The sequence below is a fragment of the Clupea harengus genome, chromosome 14 (assembly GCF_900700415.2).
Source record: "Clupea harengus chromosome 14, Ch_v2.0.2, whole genome shotgun sequence".
In the NCBI taxonomy this organism is placed as follows: domain Eukaryota; kingdom Metazoa; phylum Chordata; class Actinopteri; order Clupeiformes; family Clupeidae; genus Clupea; species Clupea harengus.
This window is the reverse complement of record NC_045165.1, coordinates 1,756,401-1,784,040: the sequence shown is the minus strand read 5'-3', so window position 1 is coordinate 1,784,040 and position 27,640 is coordinate 1,756,401. Positions and strand designations below refer to the sequence as shown.

Here is a 27,640-nt window from a genome sequence, read left to right as displayed (position 1 = left end):
CATAGACACACACTCATAGACACACACACTCATAGGCACACTCATAGACACACACACTCATGACCATACTTGCGACCGGATTTACGCGCGTGCGGTGATTTCACATTCACATGGACGAACATTTGCAATCCCATTGTCAGAGAGTCAGTTGGTTATGTCACCGATATGTTACAGAGAGGAACAATCTTGAGTAGACTTTTGGCATTTCTAGTATTTATTTATTTTGAGTATGGTGTGAGCCAAAACCCAAAACCAAAAAGCACTACAGTAAGTGAATGTGTTTTGTGCTCTACTGAAAGACTCTGCTAATACTGCAGGGAGAGGACACTAACGTGCTCTCTGCAGACCTGTGGCGGGTGCTCCCTCAGTACAAGGGTGCTACACACCAAACACACACACACACACACACACACACACACACACACTCAGTACAAGGGTGCTGCACACACACACACACACACACACACACACACACACACACACACACACACACACTCAGTACAAGGGTGCTGCACACACACACCACACACACACACACACACACACACTCAGTACAAGGGTGCTGCCTTGGGTGCCAAATTATTCATTTAGCAGTTTACTACAGTGCATGCTCAGACTTGCAAATTGTGAGACAGCGTCTCTCCATCAAAACTCACCTGAGTTTCCCTCTGACACCCCTGCACACACACACAGGCACACACACACTCACTCCTCATCTGTGTGTGTGTGTGTGTGTGTGTTGGGTGAGTGAGGATGGCCTGCGCTGATGGTTAAAACATACGGCCCTGTTGCTGTGCTCGGAGCAATCTGAGACCGCCGCTGGTGCTAGAGTTTCAGCATGGGAATTGTGTGTGTGTGTGTGTGTGTGTGTGCTTGAGTTTCAGCATGGGGAATGTGTGTGTGTGTGTGTGTGTGTGGTGTGTGTGTGTGTGTGTGTGTGTGTGTGTGTGTGTGTGCGCTAGAGTTTCAGCATGGGAAATGTGCCGCGCTAATATTAGATTCCCACACCGAACGAGCACTGCATGGCCCCTTTTAAGCCACCCTCAGAGAGAGGGAGGGAGGGAGAGAGGGAGAGAGAGAGAGAGAGAGGTAGAGAGGGAGAGAGGTAGAGAGGGAGAGAGGGAGAGAGAGAGAGAGGTAGAGAGAGAGGTAGAGAGGGAGGGAGGGAGGGAGGGAGGGAGAGGGAGAGTGGCAAAGACATACAGACAGACCAACAGAGAGAGGTAAAGAGAGAGAGGTAGAGAGGGAGGGAGAGAGGGAGAGAGGGAGAGAGGGAGAGAGGTAGAGAGGGAGAGAGGGAGAGAGAGAGAGAGGTAGAGAGAGAGGTAGAGAGGGAGGGAGGGAGGGAGGGAGGGAGAGGGAGAGTGGCAAAGACATACAGACAGACAGACCGACAGACAGAGAGAGAGAGAGGTAGAGAGAGAGGGAGGGAGAAACAGGCAAAAGAGAGAGGGAGAGAGAGAGAGAGAGTTTGACAGAAGGAGTACGAGAAGCAGAAAGAGGCAGACAGGCAAAGAGAGACGGAGGGAAGGAGAAAGAGTGAATGAGTGTGTCTGAGGGAGAGAAAGAGAGAGAGTGACAGGGAGGGAGGGGGCGAGAGAGAAGGAGAGAGTGTGTGTGTGTGTGTGTGAGGCAGGAAGGTGGGGGGAGTTCCTTAAACTTTTAGCAATGGTGGCGGCTAACTCCTTGTGCTCTTGTTCCTCTACCCTGCAGGCCAGCGCTGAGAGCAGAGCAGGTAAGACTCCTGTTCCAGATGTGTGTGTGTGTGTGTGTGTGTGTGTGTGTGTGTGTGTGTGTGTGTGTGTTATCTTTATCTTTATCTTTACCTCTGTCTCTGCCTGGACTCTAGTCGTTATGTGTTGAACAGAGATAGGGAGGGAGTTCAGCGAGCAAGTGATTGAGCATGGTACAAGTGTAGTGTGAACCAGATGACATGCACCTGCTCCGTGTGTGTGTGTGTGTGTGTGTGTGTATAGAGTGAAGCAGTGGACAAAGTGCAGAAAAACAGCCTAATCTGCCGGAGTCCGAGAGCGGAGGAGGAGAAGGAGGAGGAGGAGGAGGAGAAGAAGGAGAAGGAGAGAGAGGGCGCTGTGCTGCTCCCATGTGACACAGGTGAGCCCCCTTCACCACGGACAAACTGCCCAGGAAAGATAAAGAACAACGTGAGCTGTGTGTCCCGTTTCATGGCCACATCACACGTGTGTGTGTGTGTGTGTGTGTGTGTCTGTGTGTGTGTGTGTGTGTGTGTGTGTGTGTGTGTGTGTGTATCTTTGTACATGTGTGTGTGTGTGTGTGTGCGCGTGTGTGTGTGTGCATAAATGACCATATATTTGCACTTTGATACTGCCGTGTATCTCACATAGCCCAGGTCTTGCGTGTGTTCTGCATGACCGTGAGTCATGCTGACCATGTGTGTGTTATTATATTTTATAACGTCACGCATCCAGGGTGGATACGAGATCTGTTTAGAACCGGTTGATCTCTCTAGGTCAGAGCACGCGTGTGCGGCTGTTGAATTAAGATGTTCACAGCGGTTCTGCAGGGAGACACACTTTCTTTACTCTACACTATCTGTATGTCATGTCTCGGGTTGGCTCTTGGCAGTATGTGTGGCAGGGAGCTGGTTCCTCGTGATGTGATGTAAGCGAGACGCCAGGGTCTGCTGCCTAACTTCAGGGGTGTGAAGAACTTACTCGTGCATTTTTCTTGGGGGGGTGTTGGTAGGTCAACCCCCCCCTTCCCTAACCCCCCCAGACTTCATTATGCAACCGGCTTCTCATATTCCCTCCATGCAGCAGGGGCAGGACAGGGGCAGGACACGGGCAGGACAGGGGGCAATGCGTGCGTGCGTGCATGCGTGCGTGTATGTATATATGTGTGTAAAGTTGCTAACCGACTGCCGTTCAGCTGTGTGTGTGTGTGTGTGTGTGTGTGGTGTGTGTGTGTGTGTGTGAGTGTTCGTGTGCGCGTGTATGTATATATGTGCGTAAAGTTGCTAACCGACTGCCGTTCAGCTGTGTGTGTGTGTGTGGGGTGTGTGTGTGTGCGCGTCACTGTGTGTGTGTGTGTGTGGCCTGCTGCAGCAGCCTGCATTGGTTATTGATGAGCCCCCCTCCATCTCCAGCGCTGTGGGTACAGCAACTGACGTGAACTTGAGGTGTGTGTTACCAGAGGTGTGTGTTACCTGTGCGCTGCTCTGCTCTGCTCTGCTCTCAGCGGCCTGGCATTGTGTTGCACCCCTGGTTTCACTTTCACAGTCCAGGCGTGACGAGCCGTAACTCAACACACACACACACACACACACACATGAACACACACACACACATGAACACACACACATATATACACATGCACAAACTGTGATACATTCCACTGTTGATTGCCCATCCATATTGTGTGTGTGTGTGTGTGTGTGTGTGTGTGTGTGTGTGTGTGTGTGTGTGTGTGTGTGTGTGTGTGTGTGTGTGTGTGTGTGTGTGTGTGTGTTTTTCCCAGCCCTGCTCACACACTTTCCAAGGGCCAGCGAGTGCAGGTCCAGTGGCCACTCCCCCTTCTGATGGGCAATAACTTCATCATCACTATCAATAACTCTTCATCATCACTATCAATAACTCTTCATCATCACTATCAATAACTCAATGATCATCACTATCAATAACTCAATGATCATCACTATCAATAACTCTTCATCATTACTATCAATAACTCAATAATCATTACTAATCTCTATCATTACAGTCAATAACTCTTCATCATCACTATCAATAACTCTTCATCATCATTACTATCAATAACTCTTCATCATCACTATCAATAACTCAATGATCATCACTATCAATAACTCAATGATCATCACTATCAATAACTCTTCATCATCACTATCAATAACTCAATGATCATCACTATCAATAACTCTTCATCATCACTATCAATAACTCTTCATCATCACTATCAATAACTCTTCATCATCACTATCAATAACTCTTCATCATCACTATCAATAACTCAATGATCATCACTATCAATAACTCTTCATCATCACTATCAATAACTCAATGATCATCACTATCAATAACTCAATGATCATCACTATCAATAACTCAATGATCATCACTATCAATAACTCTTCATCATCACTATCAATAACTCTTCATCATCTCTATCAATAACTCTTCATCATCACTATCAATAACTCTTCATCATTAATATCAATAACTCTTCATCATCACTATCAATAACTCAGTAATCATTATCAATAACTCAATAATCACTATCAATAACTCAATAATCACTATCAATAACTCAATAATCACTATCAATAACTCTTCATCATTCTGCCACTGATAAAAGCCTGCATTGTATTTTTGGCAATACAGTTAGCGATGCTTTTATTTTGTATTTTCACGGGGGTGGACCACAGAAGCACACAGGGCATAGCCGGGGCGGCTAGTGGGAAAGACAGATAAGTTAGATAGATAGATAGATAGATAGATAGATAGATGGATACTTTATTAATCCCGAGGGAAATTTAGGTTTAGTTGCTGCCCTTTATGCAACCATTAAGGATCGAAATTAATTTGAGATTAATTAAGATTGAGGCTGTTGCTTCAGTATTTTTAGTTTGCCCACAGAGGATCCGTCCATGTTGAGAGATGGAGATGTAATACCTGAGGGCTGGGCTAACGTTGTCCTCATGAAGCTAACGTTGTCCTCATGAAGCTAACGTTGTCCTCATGAAGCTAACGTCCTCATGAAGCTAACGTTGTCCTCATGAAGCTAACGTTGTCCTTATGAAGCTAATGTCCTCATGAAGTTCACTACCTCATGAAGCTAACGTTGTCCTCATGAAGCTAACGTTGTCCTCATGAAGTTCACGTCCTCATGAAGCTAATGTCCTCATGAAGCTAACGTTGTCCTCATGAAGTTCACGTCCTCATGAAGCTAATGTCCTCATGAAGTTAATGTCCTTATGACGCTAACGTTGTCCTTATGAAGTTCACGTCCTCATGAAGCTAACGTTGTCCTCATGAAGTTAATGTCCTTATGAAGTTATTGTCCTCATGAAGTTAATGTCCTCATGAAGCTAACGTTGTCCTCATGAAGTTAATGTCCTCATGAAGCTAACGTTGTCCTCATGAAGTTCACGTCCTCATGAAGTGAATGTGTGTTGGTCGTTGGTGTTGTTATGATCTGCCAGTGAAATTTACGAGGGTTTATGTTGGGGCTGGAGCACCCTCTCGTGCTGTCTGTCTGTCTGTCTGTCTGTCTGACACATGCTTACACAGCTCTGAAACATTTCAGCCTTTATGTAAATAGAGTATGGGTTAAAGGAAATGAAATGTCTGCTGTGGTGCTCAGTGCAGCTGGGTCACATGAGTTCCTCTCCGTAAAGTCAGACCAGTGAAGGGACCGGGGTCGGGGCCGGGGGTGACTATATGTCAGGACTGCGGGGCTAGTGAAGGGACTTCAAAGTTTCATTCAGTCATTCTGTGTGTGTGTGTGTGTGTGTCTGTGTGTGGTGTGTTTCTGTGTGTGTGTGGTGTGTTTCTGTGTGTGTGTGGTGTTTCTCTGTGTGTGTGTGTGTGTGTATGCCGTTTATGTGTGTGTGTATGCTGCTTATGTGTGTGTGTGTGTGTGTGTGTGTGTGTGTGTGTGTGCGCCATTTATGTGTGTGTATTGGACTAGATTCCCTCAATGCCATTGGCTTTACTGCCTTCAGCATGCATTGTTCAAGAATTCATCTGAATTTAAAGTTTGTTTCAGTCAAGTACGCGCTAACTGAAGTGAACAAGATGAGGGAGCTGTGTGTGTGTGTGTGTGTGTGTGTGTGTGTGTGTGTGTGTGTGTGTGTGTGTGTGTGTGTGTGTGTGTGTGTGTGTGTCTCGCTTTCAATGGCCCTCATTGCCAGTGGTAGCACAATATGGCTGAGTGTGTGTCCATCTATCTGCATCTCACCCATAACAATACAGTGTGTGTGTGTGTGTGTGTGTGTGTGTGTGAGTGAACCCATTGCTCTGTCCGGCCCTCTCTGCCAGTGATGGCACAATACAGCCGTGTGTGTGTTTCTCTGCATCTGTCTAGGCTGCGGGGCTGAATTAGCGGCATTGTGCAGTGGGGGAGTCTGCGATGCACGTCACGTCAACACGTAGATCGTATCACGGCTATCTCACACACAGCTCGGACGCCGTGGCGACAGGCATGTTTTACGGCCTCAAAGGCAGGCGCACACAATCGGCTGTCCGGGAGAGACACACACACACACACACACACACACACACACACACACACACACACACACACATTAATTATTGATCCGGCGGCAGTGCTGGAGGACGGCCCTGAGGAGGATCAATCTGTACCAGCTCCCAGAGCTGAGCTGCACCCGTCTGTACTCCCCTTTCATGTCAGCGCTGTGTGTGTGTGTGTGTGTGTGTGTGAGAGACGTGAGTGGTGGCCTGTGGTTACGTCAGGTGTGTTTATGACTTGATCTGTTTTCCAGGCAGCGTGGCTGATTCAGCACGAGTGACGATGGAGAAGAAGGAGAAAGACGCGCAGGAGACTTCCCCACAGCATGACTCCACAGCTGCCAGTACCTCTCTCAGCCAGCAGGGGGCACCAGAGAGCAGCCAGTCCCACCCCGCCCCCGCCCCCGCCCCGCCCCCACTCCCTCCCCTCACCTTCCCATAGAGACTCTCACTGGCTCCTCAGGCCTGACTGACAGCCCCTCCTCCAATGGCTGTGCTTCAGAGGGCGGGACGGAGGCGGGGCCTTCAGCAGCAGGGGCAGCGTTAGCAGGAGAGACTCGGAGAGACGGCAGGCCAGCGGAGGATTTCCCAGAAGCCCCGGCAGTGACCGATGTTGTATCACACTCACCCAGCAGGGAGGGGCCGGGAGAGGAGAGGCAGGAGACGCTGCCACCGCCACCGCAGGCTCACACACCGCCCGGCCAGCACATGGAGCCCACACACACCGCACACACACCCGACGGGCTGCTCTCACACACCACCGCCGGCACACACACGCAGCAGAAGGCAGGAGCCAAGGTGAGGCCGTCTCAGCCTGAGGAGCGCACCGCCGGGGATGGAGAGGAGGACGAGGAACTGGAGGAGCTGGAGGAGGAAGAGGAGGTGGAGGAGGGAGAGGAGGCACTGGAGCTAGATGATGAGGAGGAGGAAGGAGGAGGAGGAGGAGGAGGAGGAGCAGTGGACGACGGGGGACCTGTGGGGCTGGAAGTACCGGAGGAGACCCCCGGGGTTGAGGAGGAGAGGGAACAGAACCAGGAACTCGGCGTGGAACCGGTGGAACCGGTAGAACCGGTAGGACCGGTTAAAGTTGCCACTCTGGACGACATGGCCAAGAGGATCAAGGTGGAGGAGGTGAGAATCGCCTGTCTGTTATACACATACACTTACACACACACACACACACACACACACACACACACACACGACATGGCCAAGAGGATCAAGGTGGAGGAGGTGAGAATCGCCTGTCTGTTATACACATACACTTACACACACATACACACACACACACACACACACACACACAGACATACACACATACACACATACACACACACACACACACACACACACATGATATCTGAAGCGCAGTGTCTTCCGTGGTTATATGTAGTGCAGCTCTTCCAGCTCCATGTAGTCGTGTGTGTGTTGTGTTAACTTTATGGCTGGCTATTAAACAAATGTTCTTCTTGAGGTTTGATAACTGTTTCCACCGGTCCGTTGCCCATGTGTACTTTATCAGACACCTCTGGGACTGACCGCTCAGTGAAATATATGTTCCTTGTTGAAATGATGAAGTCGTTGATGTTCACGCTGTGTGTCCAACCTGCACATGTCATCTCAGGCAGCAGCAGTGTGTTATCTCTGTGTGTGTGTGTGTGTGTGTGTGTGTGTGTGTGTGTGTGTGTGTGTGTGTGTGTGTGTGTCTTATGTTCTTGTGGAGTGTGTGACATTAGCATTTCACCGCTTGCTCGGACAGCAGCAGTAGCAGTAGCAGTAGTAGCAGCAGCAGTAGTAGTAGTAGTAGTAATAATTGATGGCTTCTTTTCTGTGATACCAAGGCTTAGTGATGTTTATTGTTAGTGACGTTTAAATATAGCACCTTTGGCACGTACCGAAGTTAGCAGAACATATGTTGAGTCTTAATGAAACAGGAGTTTTCCCAGTCGGCACAAATCTCTGAATGAAGGGAACGCATCAATAAGGGTTTTGTCTTTTTGGTGACTGTCTTGCCCTCCCAAAAATGTGCTTCTCAGTCAGCGTGCAGTGAGTGATGTCATGATTACAGCCTTTTCCCCTCAATGAAACAAAGCAGCAAAACCGTGTAAGCCCACACACACACACACACACACACACACACACACACACACACACACAGAGCCCAGCTGTGCCAGATGAAACGTAACAATTAGGGCTTTGATGTATCGGGCTGCACACCCCTGTGGGTGACTCTGAGCATGTGACCCAGGACTTCTAGAACACACACACACACACTCACTCACACGCTCTAAACTAGTCCAGGACATCTAGAACCTCATGTGATCCAGGACCTTCTAGAACCTCATGTGATCTAGAACCTCATGTGATCTAGAACCTCATGTGATCCAGGACCTTCTAGAACCTCATGTGATCCAGGACCTTCTAGAACCTCATGTGATCCAGGACCTTCTAGAACACAAACTCTAAACACACACACACTCACAAACTCTAAACTAGTCCAGGGACTGAAGCCTCATGCAAAAAAGCTTCCTCATTCTTTTCGGTCTCTAAGCAACTGTTTCTATGAGCAACATGTAGCACATATGAAACCAGATGTGTCATTGTGTGTGTGTGTGTGTGTGTGTGTGTGTGTGTGTGTGTGTGTGTGTGTGTGTGTGTGTGTGTGTGTGTGTGTGTGTGTGTGTGTGTGTGTGTGTGTGTGTGTGTGTGTGTATGCAGTTATCAGGGTGCTTATGGACTTTTACCTTCTGTACGCCCGATCCCTCCACACACGCTGTTCCCTCCACACACACACACACACACACCCACACACACGCTGTTCCCTCCACACACACACACACACACACACTGTTCTCTCCACACACACACACACTGTTCTCTCCACACACGCTGTTCTCTCCACACACACACACGCTGTTCTCTCCACACACACGGTTCTCTCCACACACGCTGTTCTCTCCACACACACACACACTGTTCTCTCCACACACGCTGTTCTCTCCACACACACACACACTGTTCTCTCCACACACGCTGTTCTCTCCACACACACACACGCTGTTCTCTCCACACACACACACACACACACGCTGTTCTCTACATACACACACACACACACACACACACACACACACACTGTTCTCTCCACACACACACACACACACTGTTCTCTCCACACACACACACACACACACACACTGTTCCCTACACACACGGCTGCCCACAAGGGCTTTGCCATTAACTCACTTCTGAGAATAATCACACGCTCAACTGGAGGGGTACATGTGACCATGTGAAAACACACTCACACACTCACACTTAGGGAGGGAGAAAGAAAAGAATGCGCACACACACACACACACACACACACTTACAGAGAGAGAGAGAAAGAGAGAGAAACAGCTTGTACACACAAATAGAGGTGAGAGAATGACACACACACATACACACATGCACACAAGCATACACACACATACTATGTCTTTGAGACATTCTCACACACACACCCACACACACTCATACACACACACACACACACACACACACACAGACACACACAGACACAGACACTCACACACACACAGACACACACAGACATTCACACACACACACACACAGCCTCCTGCCTATAGCAGAGTGTGAGACGGCCTGGCATGTGATTCTCATGAGACTATGCATGACTTTACTTAGTGTCGGCGTGTGGAAATGATGGAGCTGTGCACTGTGCTAATTCTCCTCCCTGTCGGCGCGAGTGAAGCGTGTAAAAGAAACCTGTTACTTCAGAGAGAGAGAGAGCGAGAGAGAGAGAGAGAAAAGCAGCGCAATAGCAGAGGGAAACCCATGAGGTGAGGAGGAGTGAGTTCTGACCCGTGGGGTTGGGAGAGGAGGAGGAGTGAGTTCTGGCCGTGGGGTTGGGAGAGGAGGAGGAGTGAGTTCTGGCCGTGGGGTTGGGAGAGGAGGAGTGAGTTCTGACCCGTGGAGTTGGGAGAGGAGGAGTGAGTTCTGACCCGTGGAGTTGGGAGAGGAGGAGTGAGTTCTGACCGTGGAGTTGGGAGAGGAGGAGTGAGTTCTGACCGTAGAGGTGGGAGAGAAGAAGTGAGTTCTGACCGTGGGGTTGGGAGAGGAGGAGGAGTGAGTTGGGAGAGGAGGAGTGAGTTCTGGCCGTGGGGTTGGGAGAGGAGGAGTGAGTTCTGGCCGTGGGGTTGGGAGAGGAGGAGTGAGTTCTGGCCGTGGGGTTGGGAGAGGAGGAGGAGTGAGTTGGGAGAGGAGGAGTGAGTTCTGACCCGTGGAGTTGGGAGAGGAGGAGTGAGTTCTGGCCGTGGAGGTGGGAGAGGCTGTAGAGTTAGAGCGAAGGTTTCTTAAGAGGCAGGATGTTTGGGCTGAAGTGTCTAATGTAGAGGTGGGAGAGATGCCAGGGGTGAAACAGTACAGTACAGAACAGAAGTGGTCTTCAGACGGAGGCTGGTTGGACAGCTGAGTTAGCTAGCATGGTTTGTTTGGTATTAGCATAGCCTGTGTGTACTGAAGGTAATATCAGAGTCTGCTAGCATAGCCTGTGTGTACTGAAGGTAATATCAGAGTAACATAGCCTGTGTGTACTGTAGCTAGCTTAGCCTGTGTGTACTGTAGCTAGCTTAGCCTGTGTGTACTGTAGCTAGCTTAGCCTGTGTGTACTGAAGGTAATATCAGTCAGCTGGTTTGCACAGGTAGAGGGAGAGTGACGGGCAGAGTGACGGAGAGAGAGAGAGAGAGAAGGGGAGAGAGAGAGAGAGTGACGGGCAGAGAGAGAGAGAAGGGGAGAGAGAGAGAGAAGGGGAGAGAGAGAGAGAGAGAGAGAGAGAGAGAGAGAGAGAGAGAGAGAGAGAGAGAGAGAGAGAGAGAGAGAGAGAGAGAGAGAGAGAGAGAGAGAGAGAGAGAGAGAGAGAGAGAGACGGGCAGAGAGAGAGAGGGAGAGAGACGTGGAGAGTGACGGGTAGAGAGAGAGTGACGGGCAGAGAGACGGGTAGAGAGAGAGTGACGGGCAGAGAGACGGGTAGAGAGAGAGTGACGGGCAGAGAGACGGGTAGAGAGAGAGTGACGGGCAGAGAGACGGGTAGAGAGAGAGTGACGGGCAGAGAGACGGGTAGAGAGAGAGTGACGGGCAGAGAGACGGGTAGAGAGAGAGACGGGCAGAGAGAGAGTGACGGGCAGAGAGAGAGAGACGGGGAGGGAGAGAGCTATCTCTAGTTTCCTCTCTTTAGCCCTTCAAGCATCATGAGCACATGTGAGAACCGCTCTCCTCCAGCACAGGGTGAAAGCACAGAGCTCCTGAAGGTAACGAGCCTCCATCACCTCTCATGTTTCTGCGTCCGTCCTTTCTTCCTTCCCTCCTTCCTTCCTTCCTTCTTTCTTTCTTTTTTTCTTTCTTTCTTTCTTTCTTTCTTTCTTTCTTTCTTTCTTCCCTCTCCTTCCTTCCTTCCTTCCTGTGTAAGAGATGCCAATGATGGGTTCTGATCTGATCTTATCGAGTGCCTGTGTTTAGATGGGATCTGATCTTATCGAATGCCTGTGTTTAGATGGGTGGTGATCTGATCTTATCGAGTGCCTGTGTTTAGATGGGTTCTGATCTGATCTTATCGAGTGCCTGTGTTTAGATGGGTTCTGATCTGATCTTATCGAGTGCCTGTGTTAGATGGGATCTGATCTGATCTTATCGAGTGCCTGTGTTTAGATGGGATCTGATCTGATCTTATCGAGTGCCTGTGTTTAGATGGGATCTGATCTGATCTTATCGAGTGCCTGTGTTTAGATGGGTTCTGATCTGATCTTATCGAGTGCCTGTGTTTAGATGGGATCTGATCTGATCTTATCGAGTGCCTGTGTTTAGATGGGATCTGATCTGATCTTATCGAGTGCCTGTGTTTAGATGGGATCTGATCTGATCTTATCGAGTGCCTGTGTTTAGATGGGTTCTGATCTGATCTTATCGAGTGCCTGTGTTTTAGATGGGTTCTGATCTGATCTTATCGAGTGCCTGTGTTTAGATGGGATCTGATCTGATCTTATCGAGTGCCTGTGTTTAGATGGGATCTGATCTGATCTTATCGAGTGCCTGTGTTTAGATGGGATCTGATCTGATCTTATCGAGTGCCTGTGTTTAGATGGGTTCTGATCTGATCTTATCGAGTGCCTGTGTTTAGATGGGTTCTGATCTGATCTTATCGAGTGCCTGTGTTTAGATGGGATCTGATCTGATCTTATCGAGTGCCTGTGTTTAGATGGGATCTGATCTGATCTTATCGAGTGCCTGTGTTTAGATGGGTGGTGCTGTGATCTTATCGAGTGCCTGTGTTTAGATGGGATCTGATCTGATCTTATCGAGTGCCTGTGTTTAGATGGGATCTGATCTGATCTTATCGAGTGCCTGTGTTTAGATGGGATCTGATCTGATCTTACTCGAATGCCTGTGTTTAGATGGGTTCTGATCTGATCTTACTCGAGTGCCTGTGTTTAGATGGGTGGTGATCTGATCTTATCGAGTGCCTGTGTTTAGGTGGGTTCTGATCTGATCTTACTCGAGTGCCTGTGTTTAGATGGGTTCTGATCTGATCTTATCGAGTGCCTGTGTTTAGATGGGTTCTGATCTGATCTTACTCGAGTGCCTGTGTTTAGATGGGATCTGATCTGATCTTACTCGAGTGCCTGTGTTTAGATGGGATCTGATCTGATCTTATCGAGTGCCTGTGTTTAGATGGGTTCTGATCTGATCTTACTCGAGTGCCTGTGTTTAGATGGATCTGATCTGATCTTATCAGTGCCTGTGTTTAGATGGGTTCTGATCTGATTCTTACTCGAATGCCTGTGTTTTAGATGGTGGTGATCTGATCTTACTCGAATGCCTGTGTTTAGATGGGTTCTGATCTGATCTTATCGAGGTGCCTGTTGTGGTTTTTAGATGGTTAGATGGGTTCTGATCTGATTCTTATCGAGTGCCTGTGTTTAGATGGGTTCTGATCTGATCTTATCGAGTGCTGTGTTTAGATGGGAATCTGATCTGATCTTTATCGAGTGCCTGTGTTTAGATGGATCTGATCTGATCTTATCGAGTGCCTGTGTTTAGATGGGATCTGATCTGATCTTATCGAGTGCCTGTGTTTAGATGGGATCTGATCTGATCTTATCGAGTGCCTGTGTTTAGATGGGATCTGATCTGATCTTATCGAGTGCCTGTGTTTAGATGGGATCTGATCTGATCTTATCGAGTGCCTGTGTTTAGATGGGATCTGATCTGATCTTATCGAGTGCCTGTGTTTAGATGGGTTCTGATCTGATCTTATCGAGTGCCTGTGTTTAGATGGATCTGATCTGATCTTATCGAGTGCCTGTGTTTAGATGGGATCTGATCTGATCTTATCGAGTGCCTGTGTTTAGATGGGATCTGATCTGATCTTATCGAGTGCCTGTGTTTAGATGGTTCTGATCTGATCTTATCGAGTGCCTGTGTTTAGATGGTTCTGATCTGATCTTATCGAGTGCCTGTGTTTAGATGGGATCTGATCTGATCTTATCGAGTGCCTGTGTTTAGATGGGATCTGATCTGATCTTATCGAGTGCCTGTGTTTAGATGGGATCTGTGATCTTATCGAGTGCCTGTGTTTAGATGGGATCTGATCTGATCTTAATCGAGTGCCTGTGTTTAGATGGGATCTGATCTGATCTTATCGAGTGCCTGTGTTTAGATGGGATCTGATCTGATCTTACTCGAATGCCTGTGTTTAGATGGGTTCTGATCTGATCTTACTCGAGTGCCTGTGTTTAGATGGGTGGTGATCTGATCTTATCGAGTGCCTGTGTTTAGGTGGGTTCTGATCTGATCTTACTCGAGTGCCTGTGTTTAGATGGGTTCTGATCTGATCTTATCGAGTGCCTGTGTTTAGATGGGTTCTGATCTGATCTTACTCGAGTGCCTGTGTTTAGATGGGATCTGATCTGATCTTACTCGAGTGCCTGTGTTTAGATGGGATCTGATCTGATCTTATCGAGTGCCTGTGTTTAGATGGGTTCTGATCTGATCTTACTCGAGTGCCTGTGTTTAGATGGGATCTGATCTGATCTTATCGAGTGCCTGTGTTTAGATGGGTTCTGATCTGATCTTACTCGAATGCCTGTGTTTAGATGGGTGGTGATCTGATCTTACTCGAATGCCTGTGTTTAGATGGGTTCTGATCTGATCTTATCGAGTGCCTGTGTTTAGATGGGTGGTGATCTGATCTTATCGAGTGCCTGTGTTTAGATGGGTTCTGATCTGATCTTACTCGAATGCCTGTGTTTAGATGGGTGGTGATCTGATCTTATCGAGTGCCTGTGTTTAGATGGGATCTGATCTGATCTTACTCGAATGCCTGTGTTTAGATGGGTGGTGATCTGATCTTATCGAGTGCCTGTGTTTAGATGGGATCTGATCTGATCTTACTCGAATGCCTGTGTTTAGATGGGTGGTGATCTGATCTTATCGAGTGCCTGTGTTTAGATGGGATCTGATCTGATCTTATCGAGTGCCTGTGTTTAGATGGGTTCTGATCTGATCTTATCGAATGCCTGTGTTTAGATGGGTTCTGATCTGATCTTATCGAGTGCCTGTGTTTAGATGGGATCTGATCTGATCTTACTCGAATGCCTGTGTTTAGATGGGTGGTGATCTGATCTTATCGAGTGCCTGTGTTTAGATGGGATCTGATCTGATCTTATCGAATGCCTGTGTTTAGATGGGTTCTGATCTGATCTTATCGAGTGCCTGTGTTTAGATGGGTTCTGATCTGATCTTATCGAGTGCCTGTGTTTAGATGGGTTCTGATCTGATCTTATCGAGTGCCTGAGTTTAGATGGGATCTGATCTGATCTTATCGAGTGCCTGTGTTTAGATGGGATCTGATCTGATCTTATCGAGTGCCTGTGTTTAGATGGGTGGTGCTGTGATCTTATCGAGTGCCTGTGTTTAGATGGGATCTGATCTGATCTTATCGAGTGCCTGTGTTTAGATGGGATCTGATCTGATCTTATCGAGTGCCTGTGTTTAGATGGGATCTGATCTGATCTTACTCGAATGCCTGTGTTTAGATGGGTTCTGATCTGATCTTATCGAGTGCCTGTGTTTAGATGGGTTCTGATCTGATCTTATCGAGTGCCTGTGTTTAGATGGGTTCTGATCTGATCTTATCGAGTGCCTGTGTTTAGATGGGTTCTGATCTGATCTTATCGAGTGCCTGTGTTTAGATGGGTTCTGATCTGATCTTACTCGAATGCCTGTGTTTAGATGGGATCTGATCTTATCGAGTGCCTGTGTTTAGATGGGATCTGATCTGATCTTATCGAGTGCCTGTGTTTAGATGGGATCTGATCTGATCTTATCGAGTGCCTGTGTTTAGATGGGTGGTGATCTGATCTTATCGAATGCCTGTGTTTAGATGGGTGGTGATCTGATCTTATCGAATGCCTGTGTTTAGATGGGTGGTGATCTGATCTTACTCGAATGCCTGTGTTTAGATGGGTTCTGATCTGATCTTATCGAGTGCCTGTGTTTAGATGGGATCTGATCTGATCTTATCGAATGCCTGTGTTTAGATGGGATCTGATCTGATCTTATCGAGTGCCTGTGTTTAGATGGGTTCTGATCTGATCTTACTCGAGTGCCTGTGTTTAGATGGGTGGTGATCTTACTCGAGTGCCTGTGTTTAGATGGGTGGTGATCTGATCTTATCGAGTGCCTGTGTTTAGATGGGTGGTAAAGGGGTCTGAGGCTGGCACTGCCAGGACTGCTGGAGATGGGATTTTGATGACCCTCTATGGATGAGTGGAGTCCAAAGCTGCTCGGTCGGGGAATATTGCTGTTCTGGGAGCGTTTGTGGAACACTCCAGTAGATCCGCTCGGGGAAAGCTGCTGAAAAACACCTGGAACGTTGACGTTCAATGCTGAAGACCGAGCGACTTTTATTTCTGTTATTAAGTTTCTTTTTTCTCTTCCGTCTTCTGCTTTTGCCTTTTGACCCTCGCGCCCTGTGCTGCCAGTGAGGCTCCCCCGGGGCATTATGGGAGATGGTGCATTATGGGAGATGGTGCTTGATGTTAGTGACGCGTCTGAAGCGTGGGCTCTCCGTGGTCGGGTCTGAGGTTTCACAGACATACAAAGACTTGTTATGTTAATGTTTTGGTGGTGAAAGAGATTTATGGCCCACGCTGTGGTCGAGGTCCAATATGGCTGTACACAGACAGCCTTTCACACACACACACACACACACACACACACAGAGAGAGAGAGAGAGAGAGATGCTTCTTCCTGTTGTGTTCTCTGAGGTAACACCGAGAGCTCACACTGTCAGCATAGTTGAAGGTTTGAGTGAGGTAGAGGGTGAAGGTTTGATTGAGGTTGAAGGTTTGAGTGAGGTCGAGGTTGAAGGTTTGAGTGAGGTCGAGGGTGAAGGTTTGAGTGAGGTCGAGGGTGAAGGTTTGATTGAGGTTGAAGGTTTGAGTGAGGTCGAGGTTGAAGGTTTGAGTGAGGTCGAGGGTGAAGGTTTGAGTGAGGTCGAGGGTGAAGGTTTGAGTGAGGTTGAAGGTTTGAGTGAGGTCGAGGTTGAAGGTTTGAGTGAGGTCGAGGGGGAAGGTTTGAGTGAGGTCGAGGGTGAAGGTTTGAGTGAGGTCGAGGTTGAAGGTTTGAGTGAGGTTGAGGTTGAAGGTTTGAGTGAGGTAAAGGGTGAAGGTTTGAGTGAGGTCGAGGTTGAAGGTTTAAGTGAGGTCGAGGGTGAGGGTTTGAGTGAGGTCGAGGGTGAAGGTTTGAGTGAGGTTGAAGGTTTGAGTGAGGTCGAGGGTGAAGGTTTGATTGAGGTTGAAGGTTTGAGTGAGGTCGAGGGTTTGAGTGAGGTCGAGGGTGAAGGTTTGATTGAGGTTGAAGGTTTGAGTGAGGTCGAGGGTGAGGGTTTGAGTGAGGTCGAGGGTGAAGGTTTGAGTGAGGTCGAGGGTGAAGGTTTGAGTGAGGTTGAAGGTTTGAGTGAGGTCGAGGGTGAAGGTTTGAGTGAGGTTGAAGGTTTGAGTGAGGTTGAAGGTTTGAGTGAGGTCGAGGGTGAAGGTTTGAGTGAAGTCGAGGGTGAAGGTTTGAGTGAGGTTGAAGGTTTGAGTGAGGTCGAGGGTGAAGGTTTGAGTGAGGTCGAGGGTGAAGGTTTGAGTGAGGTCGAGGGTGAAGGTTTGAGTGAGGTTGAAGGTTTGGGTGAGGTCGAGGGTGAAGGTTTGAGTGAGGTCGAGGGTGAAGGTTTGAGTGAGGTTGAAGGTTTGAGTGAGGTCGAGGGTGAAGGTTTGAGTGAGGTTGAAGGTTTGAGTGAGGTCGAGGGTGAAGGTTTGATTGGAGGTTGAAGGTTTGAGTGAGGTCGAGGGTTTGAGTGAGGTCGAGGGTGAAGGTTTGATTGAGGTTGAAGGTTTGAGTGAGGTCGAGGGTGAGGGTTTGAGTGAGGTCGAGGGTGAAGGTTTGAGTGAGGTCGAGGGTGAAGGTTTGAGTGAGGTTGAAGGTTTGAGTGAGGTCGAGGGTGAAGGTTTGAGTGAGGTTGAAGGTTTGAGTGAGGTTGAAGGTTTGAGTGAGGTCGAGGGTGAAGGTTTGAGTGAGGTTGAAGGTTTGAGTGAGGTCGAGGGTGAAGGTTTGATTGAGGTTGAAGGTTTGAGTGAGGTCGAGGTTGAAGGTTTGAGTGAGGTCGAGGGTGAAGGTTTGAGTGAGGTCGAGGGTGAAGGTTTGATTGAGGTTGAAGGTTTGAGTGAGGTCGAGGTTGAAGGTTTGAGTGAGGTCGAGGGTGAAGGTTTGAGTGAGGTCGAGGGTGAAGGTTTGAGTGAGGTTGAAGGTTGAAGGTTTGAGTGAGGTAAAGGGTGAAGGTTTGAGTGAGGTCGAGGTTGAAGGTTTAAGTGAGGTCGAGGGTGAGGGTTTGAGTGAGGTCGAGGGTGAAGGTTTGAGTGAGGTTGAAGGTTTGAGTGAGGTCGAGGGTGAAGGTTTGATTGAGGTTGAAGGTTTGAGTGAGGTCGAGGGTTTGAGTGAGGTCGAGGGTGAAGGTTTGATTGAGGTTGAAGGTTTGAGTGAGGTCGAGGGTGAGGGTTTGAGTGAGGTCGAGGTGAAGGTTTGAGTGAGGTCGAGGGTGAAGGTTTGAGTGAGGTTGAAGGTTTGAGTGAGGTCGAGGGTGAAGGTTTGAGTGAGGTTGAAGGTTTGAGTGAGGTTGAAGGTTTGAGTGAGGTCGAGGGTGAAGGTTTGAGTGAGGTTGAAGGTTTGAGTGAGGTCGAGGGTGAAGGTTTGAGTGAGGTTGAAGGTTTGAGTGAGGTTGAAGGTTTGAGTGAGGTCGAGGGTGAGGGTTTGAGTGAGGTCGAGGGTGAAGGTTTGAGTGAGGTTGAAGGTTTGAGTGAGGTCGAGGGTGAAGGTTTGAGTGAGGTTGAAGGTTTGAGTGAGGTTGAAGGTGAGGGTTTGATTGAGGGTGAAGGTTTGAGTGAGGTAGAGGGTGAAGGTTTGAGTGAGGTCGAGGTCGAGGGCGAAGGTTTGAGTGAGGTTGAAGGTTTGAGTGAGGTCGAGGGTGAAGGGTGAAGGTTTGAGTGAGGTCGAGGGTTTGAGTGAGGTCGAGGGTGAGGGTTTGACTGAGGTCGAGGGTGAGGGTTTGAGTGAGGTCGAGGGAGGTTCACATTCAGGTTATTTAAAGCGTAGATTTATTTATATATGCTGACTTTTTTAATGTGTAAAATTGGGTGTGAATGAGTGGAAAATGAAGTATGACCTTCAGAAGATCTATTGCATGCACTCGGCCCAGTGTTTATTTGACCTTTGACCCCTGACCCCATGACCCCTGGAGGGTTTTCTGATGACAGTCCCAAAGAAGCTGTATCCCCTACTATTTATCACCTTGCCTCTGCAGTTAGGCACGGGACCTTTCCTTTGAAACGTGTCTCTGGGGGTCGTCATGGCACGCTGTGCTTCCTTCCTTCCTGCCTTCCATCACGGGTTGTCTGTCAACACCGTTTAATAGAAGCGGATCTTTGGGACTGGAGAACTCGAGGAGCCCCAAACGTGACAGACCTATTGTGGAACCGGGGGGGGGGGGGGGGGGGGGAGGTGCTCGTCGTTAAGAAGGTAGCATACGCTTTCAATTAGGCCACACGGCCCAGGCCAAAAAAGGTCTTGTCTGAGAGAAATGTGTGGAATGGCTAAAAATGCCACGAGACCCAGCCTAGACCGCCCCCCCATCCACCCCCCGCCCCCACCCGCCACCTTTATTCTTAGTCCTGTGTGCAGCTGGGTTGTGCTGAGTGCACATGGAGGCTCAGCTGCTGGCTAATCCTGAAAGAAAGGGTGCCGGCCAGCCTGAGTCCTCTTCTGTCCCGACTGATAAAGTGTGGCTGGGTAACACTCTCTCCCCCCCCCCCCCCCGGTGAAAGGTGCTGACGGCTCATTTTTCATTTCGGCACACGGAGGTTGAGGTGCTGATCAAATGTCACTCTACTTCCGACTACTCGTCCGCTTTTCATTGCCCGGGGCTTATTAAAGCTTTTACTGTTTGTGTGTGTGTGTGTGTGCAGATGTCTGCTATACTCACAACCCACCTTTACTGTAGATCTCCCCCCCCCCCCCCCTCTCTCTCTCTCTCTCTCGCTCTCTATCCCTCTCTTTCTCTCTCTCTCTTTCCCTCTCTCTCTCTCTCTCTCCCTCTCTTTCTCTCTCTCTCTCCCTCTGTCTCTCTCTCTCTCTCCCTCTCTCTCTCTCTCTCTCTCCCTCTCTGTCTCTCTCTCTCTCCACATAAATCAGTAGTGGGTATCAACACTGTTTATAAAAAAACCTTGTTTCCTGTTTGGTGTTCCTTAAACCTGCTCTCTGCTGGCTGACTTTGGACTTGATACTTTACATTTCCGTGTGTGTGTGTGTGTGTGTGTGTGTGTGTGTCTGTGTGTGTGTGTGTGTGTGTGTGTGTGTGTGTGTCCTCTTCTGTATGTCCAGTGATCGTACTGTAGTGTGTACAGGCCCAGGGCCAGAGGACTGTGTGTGTGTCTGTGTGTGTGTGTGTGTGTGTGTGTGTGTGTGTGTGTGTGTGTGTGTGTGTGTGTCCTCTTCTGTATGTCCAGTGACCGTACTGTAGTGTGTACAGGCCCAGGGCCAGAGGACTGTGTCTGTGTGTGTGTGTGTGTCTGTGTCTGTGTCTGTGTCTGTGTCTGTGTCTGTGTGTGTGTGTGTGTGTGTGTGTGTGTGTGTGTGTCCCCTCTTCTGTATGTCCAGTGACCGTACTGTAGTGTGTACAGGCCCAGGGCCAGAGGACTGTGTGTGTGTGTGTGTGTGTGTGTGTGTGTGTGTGTGTGTGTGTGTGTGTGTGTGTGTGTGTGTGTGTGTGTGTGTGCTCTTCTGTATGTCCAGTGATCGTACTGTAGTGTGTACAGGCCCAGGGCCAGAGGGCTCTGTGTGTGTGTGTGTGTGTGTGTGTGTGTGTGTGTGTGTGTGTGTGTCCCCTCTTCTGTATGTCCAGTGACCGTACTGTAGTGTGTACAGGCCCAGGGCCAGAGGACTGTGTGTGTGTGTGTGTGTGTGTGTGTGTGTGTGTGTCCTCTTCTGTATGTCCAGTGATCGTACTGTAGTGTGTACAGGCCCAGGGCCAGAGGGCTGTAGTGCTGCCTGTGTTTGGATCTGTTCGTTTGTTCACGGGCTACTCTCTCTCTGGGTCAGCGGCGGACCCGATCAGCACTCCTCAGGTTTCGGCCCCGGTCTGGTCAAGCTCGGCCCGAGGGAGGCGGGCAGATGCAGATACTGGAGGCGACCTTCCTGCGACCTTTACTGTTGCTTGGGCCGGTTGGCTGGTGATGTAACAGTGACCCTGCATTCCCACCTGTGTGTGTGTGTGTGTGTGTGTGTGTGTGTGTGTGTGTGTGTGTGTGTGTGTGTGTGTGTGTGTGTGTGTGTGTGTGTGTGTGTGTGTGTGTGTGTGTGTGTAGCCTGTTTCCTCTCTGCATTATTAATGGAGGAGGAAAGATTTCCCTCGAGCCGAGCTGCTAGAGCCGCGGCGTCTCCACTGGTGTTAGGGCTGATTGTCTCTGAGACGGTCTGGAATTACTCCCCAACAGAGTACATTACAAATTAAATTAATTATTATTATTATTATTATTATTATTATTATTAACATGGACCAGCTCAGGCAGTGAATGACTCCCCAACATGAACCAGCTCAGGCAGTGAATTACTCCCCAACGTAGAGAGGCTCAGGCAGTGAATGACTCCCCAACATTGGCACTCTGAAATTCTTCTGAATGAAGAGTACATTACAAATTAAATTAATTATTATTATTATTATTAACATGGAACAGCTCAGGCAGTGACGCAGGGGGCACTGCACAGGCCACTTAAGAAATGAAGCGCTTCACCAGGTGTCTGTTTTGGGGACGTCACGTAATATGTGACTTTTGTTGTGGCCTATATTTGTTGGTTGATTCGTACCATGTTATGTTATGTTGTGGTAGCAGCTGTGGAGGCTGCTGTAGTTGTTGAATATAGGCCTCGTCAGAGTGTTGGAAGCGCTTGTGTTGGGTAATATGGTGATACACTGACCACTGTGGGTGGAACACAAAGTATGACACACTGCCCCCAAGTGGTGAAATATGGTCAGAACACCCTCTGAGTTGCACCTTCCTGCAGTCTTGTAGCGTAGTGTTCCTTTCTTCTATTGGGCCCCTTTAAAAATCAAGACCTTTTTTTTGTGTGTTTCTCAAGTACTGCGTGACTGAGTGCCATTACTGCGGTTGAGGTTGTGCTCTGACTGTCATACCAGCAACCCTGGGTCTGTGGTGCTGTAGGCAGAATGCAGGTTTGTCACGCAGTAGACGCAGGAGTGAGGCCAGGAGTGAGGCACGGAGTGAGGCACGGAGTGAGGCCAGGTGTGAGGCCAGAGGAGTGAGGCACGGAGTGAGGCACGCAGTAGACCCAGGAGTGAGGCCAGAGGAGTGAGGCACGGAGTGAGGCCAGGTGTGAGGCCAGGTGTGAGGCCAGGTGTGAGGCACGGAGTGAGGCCAGGTCTGAGGCACGGAGTGAGGCCAGGTGTGAGGCCGGGAGTGAGGCCAGGTGTGGTGACTAGGAGTGAGGCCGGGAGTGAGGCCAGAGGAGTGAGGCCAGGTGTGAGGCCAGGTGTGAGGCCAGGTGTGAGGCACGGAGTGAGGCTAGGAGTGAGGCCAGGTGTGAGGCCAGGTGTGAGGCCAGGAGTGAGGCCACGTCTGAGGCCACGTCTGAGGCCAGGTGTGGTGACTAGGAGTGAGGCCGGGAGTGAGGCCAGAGGAGTGAGGCCACGTCTGAGGCCAGGAGTGAGGCCAGAGGTGTGAGGCCAGGTGAGGCACGGAGTGAGGCCAGGTCTGAGGCCCGGAGTGAGGCAGGAAGTGAGGCAGGAAGTGAGGCCAGGAGTGAGGCCAGGTCTGAGGCCCGGAGTGAGGCAGGAAGTGAGGCAGGAAGTGAGGCCAGGAGTGAGGCCAGGTCTGAGGCCCGGAGTGAGGCAGGAAGTGAGGCAGGAAGTGAGGCCAGGAGTGAGGCCAGGAGTGAGGCACGGAGTGAGGCTAGGTGTGGTGACTGCTCTACTTCCATTCTTTGTCACATATTGATCGGCCAAAGTGAGGACACGCTGCTCTAACCCTGGATCACTTCCGGTACTGTGCTGCTTTGTTAGACTGTGATTTCAGTGCTTCCTGTTTTAACTCCTACCTCTCTCCTCCCTCCTCTCTCCTCCCTCCTCTCTCTCTCTCTCTCTCCTCCCTCCTCAGATCGCCCCCGCCTCAGGTCTGGTCTCCATCCTAAAGAGACGCGCCTCTCTGGAGGAGGCCAACTCCTCCCGGCCCGCCCCCAACCCCAAGGCCCTCCCCAAACGCAAGGTCCGCTTCAGGGAGCCTGACGACGGCTTCGACCAAGGTGAACACCTCCCCCGCTCATAGATATGTCCTATAGATTCAATTCAATTTGATTCATATAGCGCCAAAACAATAACATTGTCTCAAGGCGGTTTACAGAGCCCAGTGCCTGGGTAGATATCTAGTAGTTTTGGGTGCGTAAGGTTAGATCTGGTGAGGTGGTGCTGAGGTTAAGGAAAATGATGGCATTATTATATACGGTCGTATCTTACCCAAACATATGCATCATTATACAGTACCAGTCAAAAGTTTGGACACACCTTCTAATTTTTTTGAGAAGTTTTTTCTTTACTTTTATTATTTTCTACATTGTAGATAACACTTTTTTTTGTTTAGTACATAATTCCATATGTGTTCTTTCGTAGTTTAAATGTCTTCAGTATTAATCTACAATGTAGAAAATAATAAAAGTAAAGAAAAAACTTTTGACTGGTACTGTATGTATAGTGTCATATCTTACCCAAACCTATGCATCATTATATACTGTCGTATCATACCCAAACCTATGCATCATTATATACTGTCGTATCTTACCCAAACCTATGCATCATTATATACTGTCGTATCATACCCAAACCTATGCATCATTATATACTGTCGTATCTTACCCAAACCTATGCATCATTGTATACTGTCGTATCTTACCCAAACCTATGTATCATTATATACGGTCGTATCTTACCCAAACCTATGCATCATTATATACGGTCGTATCTTACCCAAACCTATGCATCATTATGTACTGTCGTATCTTACCCAAACCTATGCATCATTATATACGGTCGTATCTTACCCAAACCTATGCATCATTGTATACTGTCGTATCTTACCCAAACCTATGCATCATTATATACGGTCGTATCTTACCCAAACCTATGCATCATTGTATACTGTCGTATCTTACCCAAACCTATGCATCATTATATACGGTCGTATCTTACCCAAACCTATGCATCATTCTATACGGTCGTATCTTACCCAAACATATGCATCATTATGTACTGTCGTATCTTACCCAAACATATGCATCATTATATACTGTCGTATCTTACCCAAACATATTTACCCTGCAGATGAAGTGGGCGGAGACTCGTGGGCGCTCCTCCTCCTCCTGTGTCTGGCTACCGTGGTGATCAGTGTGGGCGGGACGGCGCTGTACTGCACGGTGGGCGACGCCCAGTCCAGCGTCTGCACGGACTTCTCTCACAACATGGACTTCTACGTTCAGCAGGTCCAGCGAGGCATGGCCGAACTCAAACACTGGTTCTCCCCCAGCTCATAGCGTGGCTGGGGCAGCAGAAGGACCTTCAAAGACGTGCGTGCGTGTGTGTGCGTGTGTGTGTGTGTGTGTGTGTGTAGAGGACAAGCTGAGGCCCTTTCCCCTAAACGTTTTTAAAGACACTGAACCGCCCTGTATGTTGTGTGTCTCAGGGTTAGCATGTAGCGAAACCCCAGAAGAAAATCATCTTAACCTGGCAGCTGAGGCCTGCTCCAGCTCCTGAGCGCCCTCTGCTGTTTGATTGGTGTAAAGGCACGAGTGGGTTTCCTCCACAGAAGCCTACCGAGGCGAAGGCGATGCTTCTGGGAGGACGGCCCCACGGGCTGTTTACTGAGCACAACACACACATCACCACGAGGCTGTCAGCTTTACACAGGGGATTCCACACGCAACCATGGAAACCCTCAACAGGAAGCAGCCGATTGGCCAGTTTCAGAATGATGCAGCTAAATGTCTACTGCCACCTCCAACCTTGAAATGAACATTCTGATCAGTTCGGATGTGCTTTTATTTGTTTTGGGTTTCTTTCTTTTCTTCTTTTTTTTCCTAGGATATTGTTTTTGATTTTAGACATCACTTTACATTAAATGGAAGGCCAGCTGGCATTCAATAATAAGCAGCGCGGAGCCTGAAGGTAGCATCGTCCACTCTTTTACACGGGACTGCGGCAGGGACGAGGAAAGCAATATGTGTCTCTTTTGAAGAATGTTTTTGATGCTATATTCTAAAGACCAGTATGGTACTATAGACAGAGCATATGTACGTGTAGGCGTGGTGAAAACCACACAGGTTCAGGGCGGCGGCTCGACCGTCACGCTTACTATGGTTCAGGACGTCGTCTCGACCGTCACGCTTACTATTGATGTTATTCCTAACGGTGTCAGTACGAAGAATGCATACTCTTCACTCGTACCTCTATGTATGCTACTGCGATGGAAGGAGTTGATCAATTTGATTTGTATTATTTTTCCCTCAGACTTAGATTGTGTTATATTTGTCTTTTAGTCCTGGATTTCTGTCCTTGTTAATGTACTGCTAGGTGACAATGCACAGATGTGTACTTTGATTTTTTTTTCTGTCCTCTCTAAACCAAGTCAAACTAAATTGGGTGACAATAGGCGCGTTTCCATAAACCTGCATAATGCGCAATTTGAAAAGTGAATTTAGTTCAAAATAAATCTGATATCGCAAAAGACATGTTTACGCTCGCATGGGATGGTTTTTCAGACAAGGCAACAAAGCAACAATATTTAGCAAAATGGAAACATTTTAAGCAAGTATTTAAGTGAGTCACGTGACACTACGTTCAAAAACATTACGCATTTTATGTGGTCTAACAAGGAGACAGAATTATTCTTACTGTTGGTTCGAGATAAAGAAATGAGCCTACTGCAAATCTAGAAAACAAGCTACAACAAAATGCAAATATTTATGAGGATCATCGGTTGCCTCACGATAATAATGACGTGCATCACATGCCCTAGAACTCGTCGCCTATGATTATTATCGATGATTATTTGATTATTCGAACACCATCACGACTATTGGTGGATGCAATCTAAATTAAAGTGCCAAGACTTATCAGATCTTGGAGATCCGTTGCCATGTTTACCTGGAATGACTATCGCCAGAGGAGAACCCCCAGCTTTAATCCCATAATATTACTCAATGGAAACACAGACCATTCGCAATTGTGTTCAAAAACCTTGCTTCAATTTGGCGCAAAACTGCAATGGAAACCCGCCTAATGAGAGCATGTAGGCCAATTGGAAGATGAAGTTAAGCCTTGTAGAGGAAGTGGTCTGCAGCAGGGCTGCTTCATTTAGAAAGAGGTCTGCGTCGCTTCAGGTATGAAGGCCAGACAGGTGGGTTGGCCTGTATGTGTCCGTTTTCTCTTCATTTGCACGTGTTGCCTGGCTGGCTCAGGCAACAGTCTTAATCAGAGTGTGCATTCAATGACGTATTTATTTAATGTACTGTAGTGAAAAGCTTTGTGAAAAGAAGCAACTTAAAAAAAAAAAAAAAAAAAAAGAACATTGAAATACGCATGTCCTCTTTTTTTTCACTACCTGGACGCTATGTGGGTATTACCTTTCTCTCTCTCTCTCTTTCTTTCTCTTTCTCTCTCTCTCTCTCTCTCTCTCTCTGTTTTCTTCCCCTCCATCTGCTAGTAGCAGGGCTGCTCGTGAAGAGAGCTGTCCAATGGAGAAAAAAAATAGCTTCTTTAATATGTCTGTTATGGGACTGACTGACTTTTATTTCTGAAGGGTTTACCATGTTTTAGTTTTTTAAACTGTAAATATTACGCAAATATTACACATTTTTAACGTCCTTATCTGATTTTCACTGTCTTTTCTTTAAGGTATTGGGCTTATGAAATGTAAAGGTTATGGTATGGGATGCTGATACCTTTTTTCCTCTGGTAAATAAATCTTATTGTTGGGACTGAATTGTCTCTTGTTGTGTTCTTGTCCTTTCTATCCATTGCATTTTGTTTGTTTGTTCACGGTAAATAAACACTTCTATGTCTACACAAATCAAGAAGTGATCATGAGAAAAGAGACTGTGTTAAAGTCAAAGCTCTATCCTTTTCTCTGATTCATTTAATACCACATAGTAGTAATAATAATAATAAAAATTAATTTTATTTGTAACGCACTCTTCATTCAGAGGAATCTCAGAGTGCCAAGTCTATACATAGTCTATTAACATCATAGCCTTTAATTTAGCTGCAGTCTCCCGTGTAGTATGTAGGCCCACTTTGCTGAACATCGCATTGCCTGGAACAGGTTTTTTAAGAAGTCACCCAGTCTTGAGTTCCTGTGATTCTAAATCGAGTGAAGTGCATGTGACCGTTCATATGGGGTTTTGCAAATCTACTGAACTAAGGATGCCAGTATTTTGTTTATTGATTTGGCCACATGTTGTCTAAAATAGGGTACAAATATGCCTGGACAGTCTGAGGGAGGATGCTGAAGAGTACCCTACTTATAACGGTATTGATGTAAAGTTTCTTGTAGAAGAATGAAACGAATGCAAAAGAAAATGTGAATTCAAGTGAATACAATTATGTATTGTTTTGAATATACACTGAAAGTGCGTAACCATGTGGGCGTGAGTGCCAGTCTCATTGAGCCACCCCAGTTGCCAACTGCAGCTGTGAACGCCTGAAACGGACAAATCAGGCGGAACTTTGTCATTG

General features: G+C 48.0%; 2 protein-coding genes across 3 annotated transcripts in view; both read left to right on the top strand.

Moving 5' to 3' along the window:
* Positions 1 to 6,703, top strand: part of LOC116223443 (consortin-like) — a 31,488-nt gene extending 24,785 nt beyond the window's left edge. For both annotated transcript variants that reach the window (XM_031580127.2, XM_031580126.2), the window contains exons 7-9: positions 1,714 to 1,735; positions 1,977 to 2,112; positions 6,500 to 6,703. In XM_031580127.2, coding sequence (XP_031435987.1) covers positions 1,714 to 1,735; positions 1,977 to 2,112; positions 6,500 to 6,687 — 346 coding nt within the window. In that variant the 3' untranslated portion in view covers positions 6,688 to 6,703. The remainder of the gene's footprint in view (positions 1 to 1,713; positions 1,736 to 1,976; positions 2,113 to 6,499) is intronic.
* Positions 6,703 to 26,888, top strand: LOC105911214 (consortin). The gene is made up of 3 exons (XM_031580128.2): positions 6,703 to 7,376; positions 23,016 to 23,160; positions 24,233 to 26,888. Exons 1-3 carry the CDS (start codon positions 6,954 to 6,956, stop codon positions 24,439 to 24,441), a joined length of 777 nt encoding a protein of 258 aa, XP_031435988.1. The 5' UTR covers positions 6,703 to 6,953; the 3' UTR covers positions 24,442 to 26,888.
* The last annotated feature ends 752 nt before the right edge of the window (positions 26,889 to 27,640 follow it).

Bases quoted from the DNA above. Each gene is read 5' to 3' on its own strand.
- LOC105911214 (XM_031580128.2), top strand. From the start codon at position 6,954: ATGGAGCCCACACACACCGCACACACACCCGACGGGCTGCTCTCACAC. The intron at 7,377-23,015 runs GTGAGAATCGCC...CTCCCTCCTCAG, and splicing joins AGAGGATCAAGGTGGAGGAG to ATCGCCCCCGCCTCAGGTCT. The intron at 23,161-24,232 runs GTGAACACCTCC...TTTACCCTGCAG, and splicing joins TGACGACGGCTTCGACCAAG to ATGAAGTGGGCGGAGACTCG.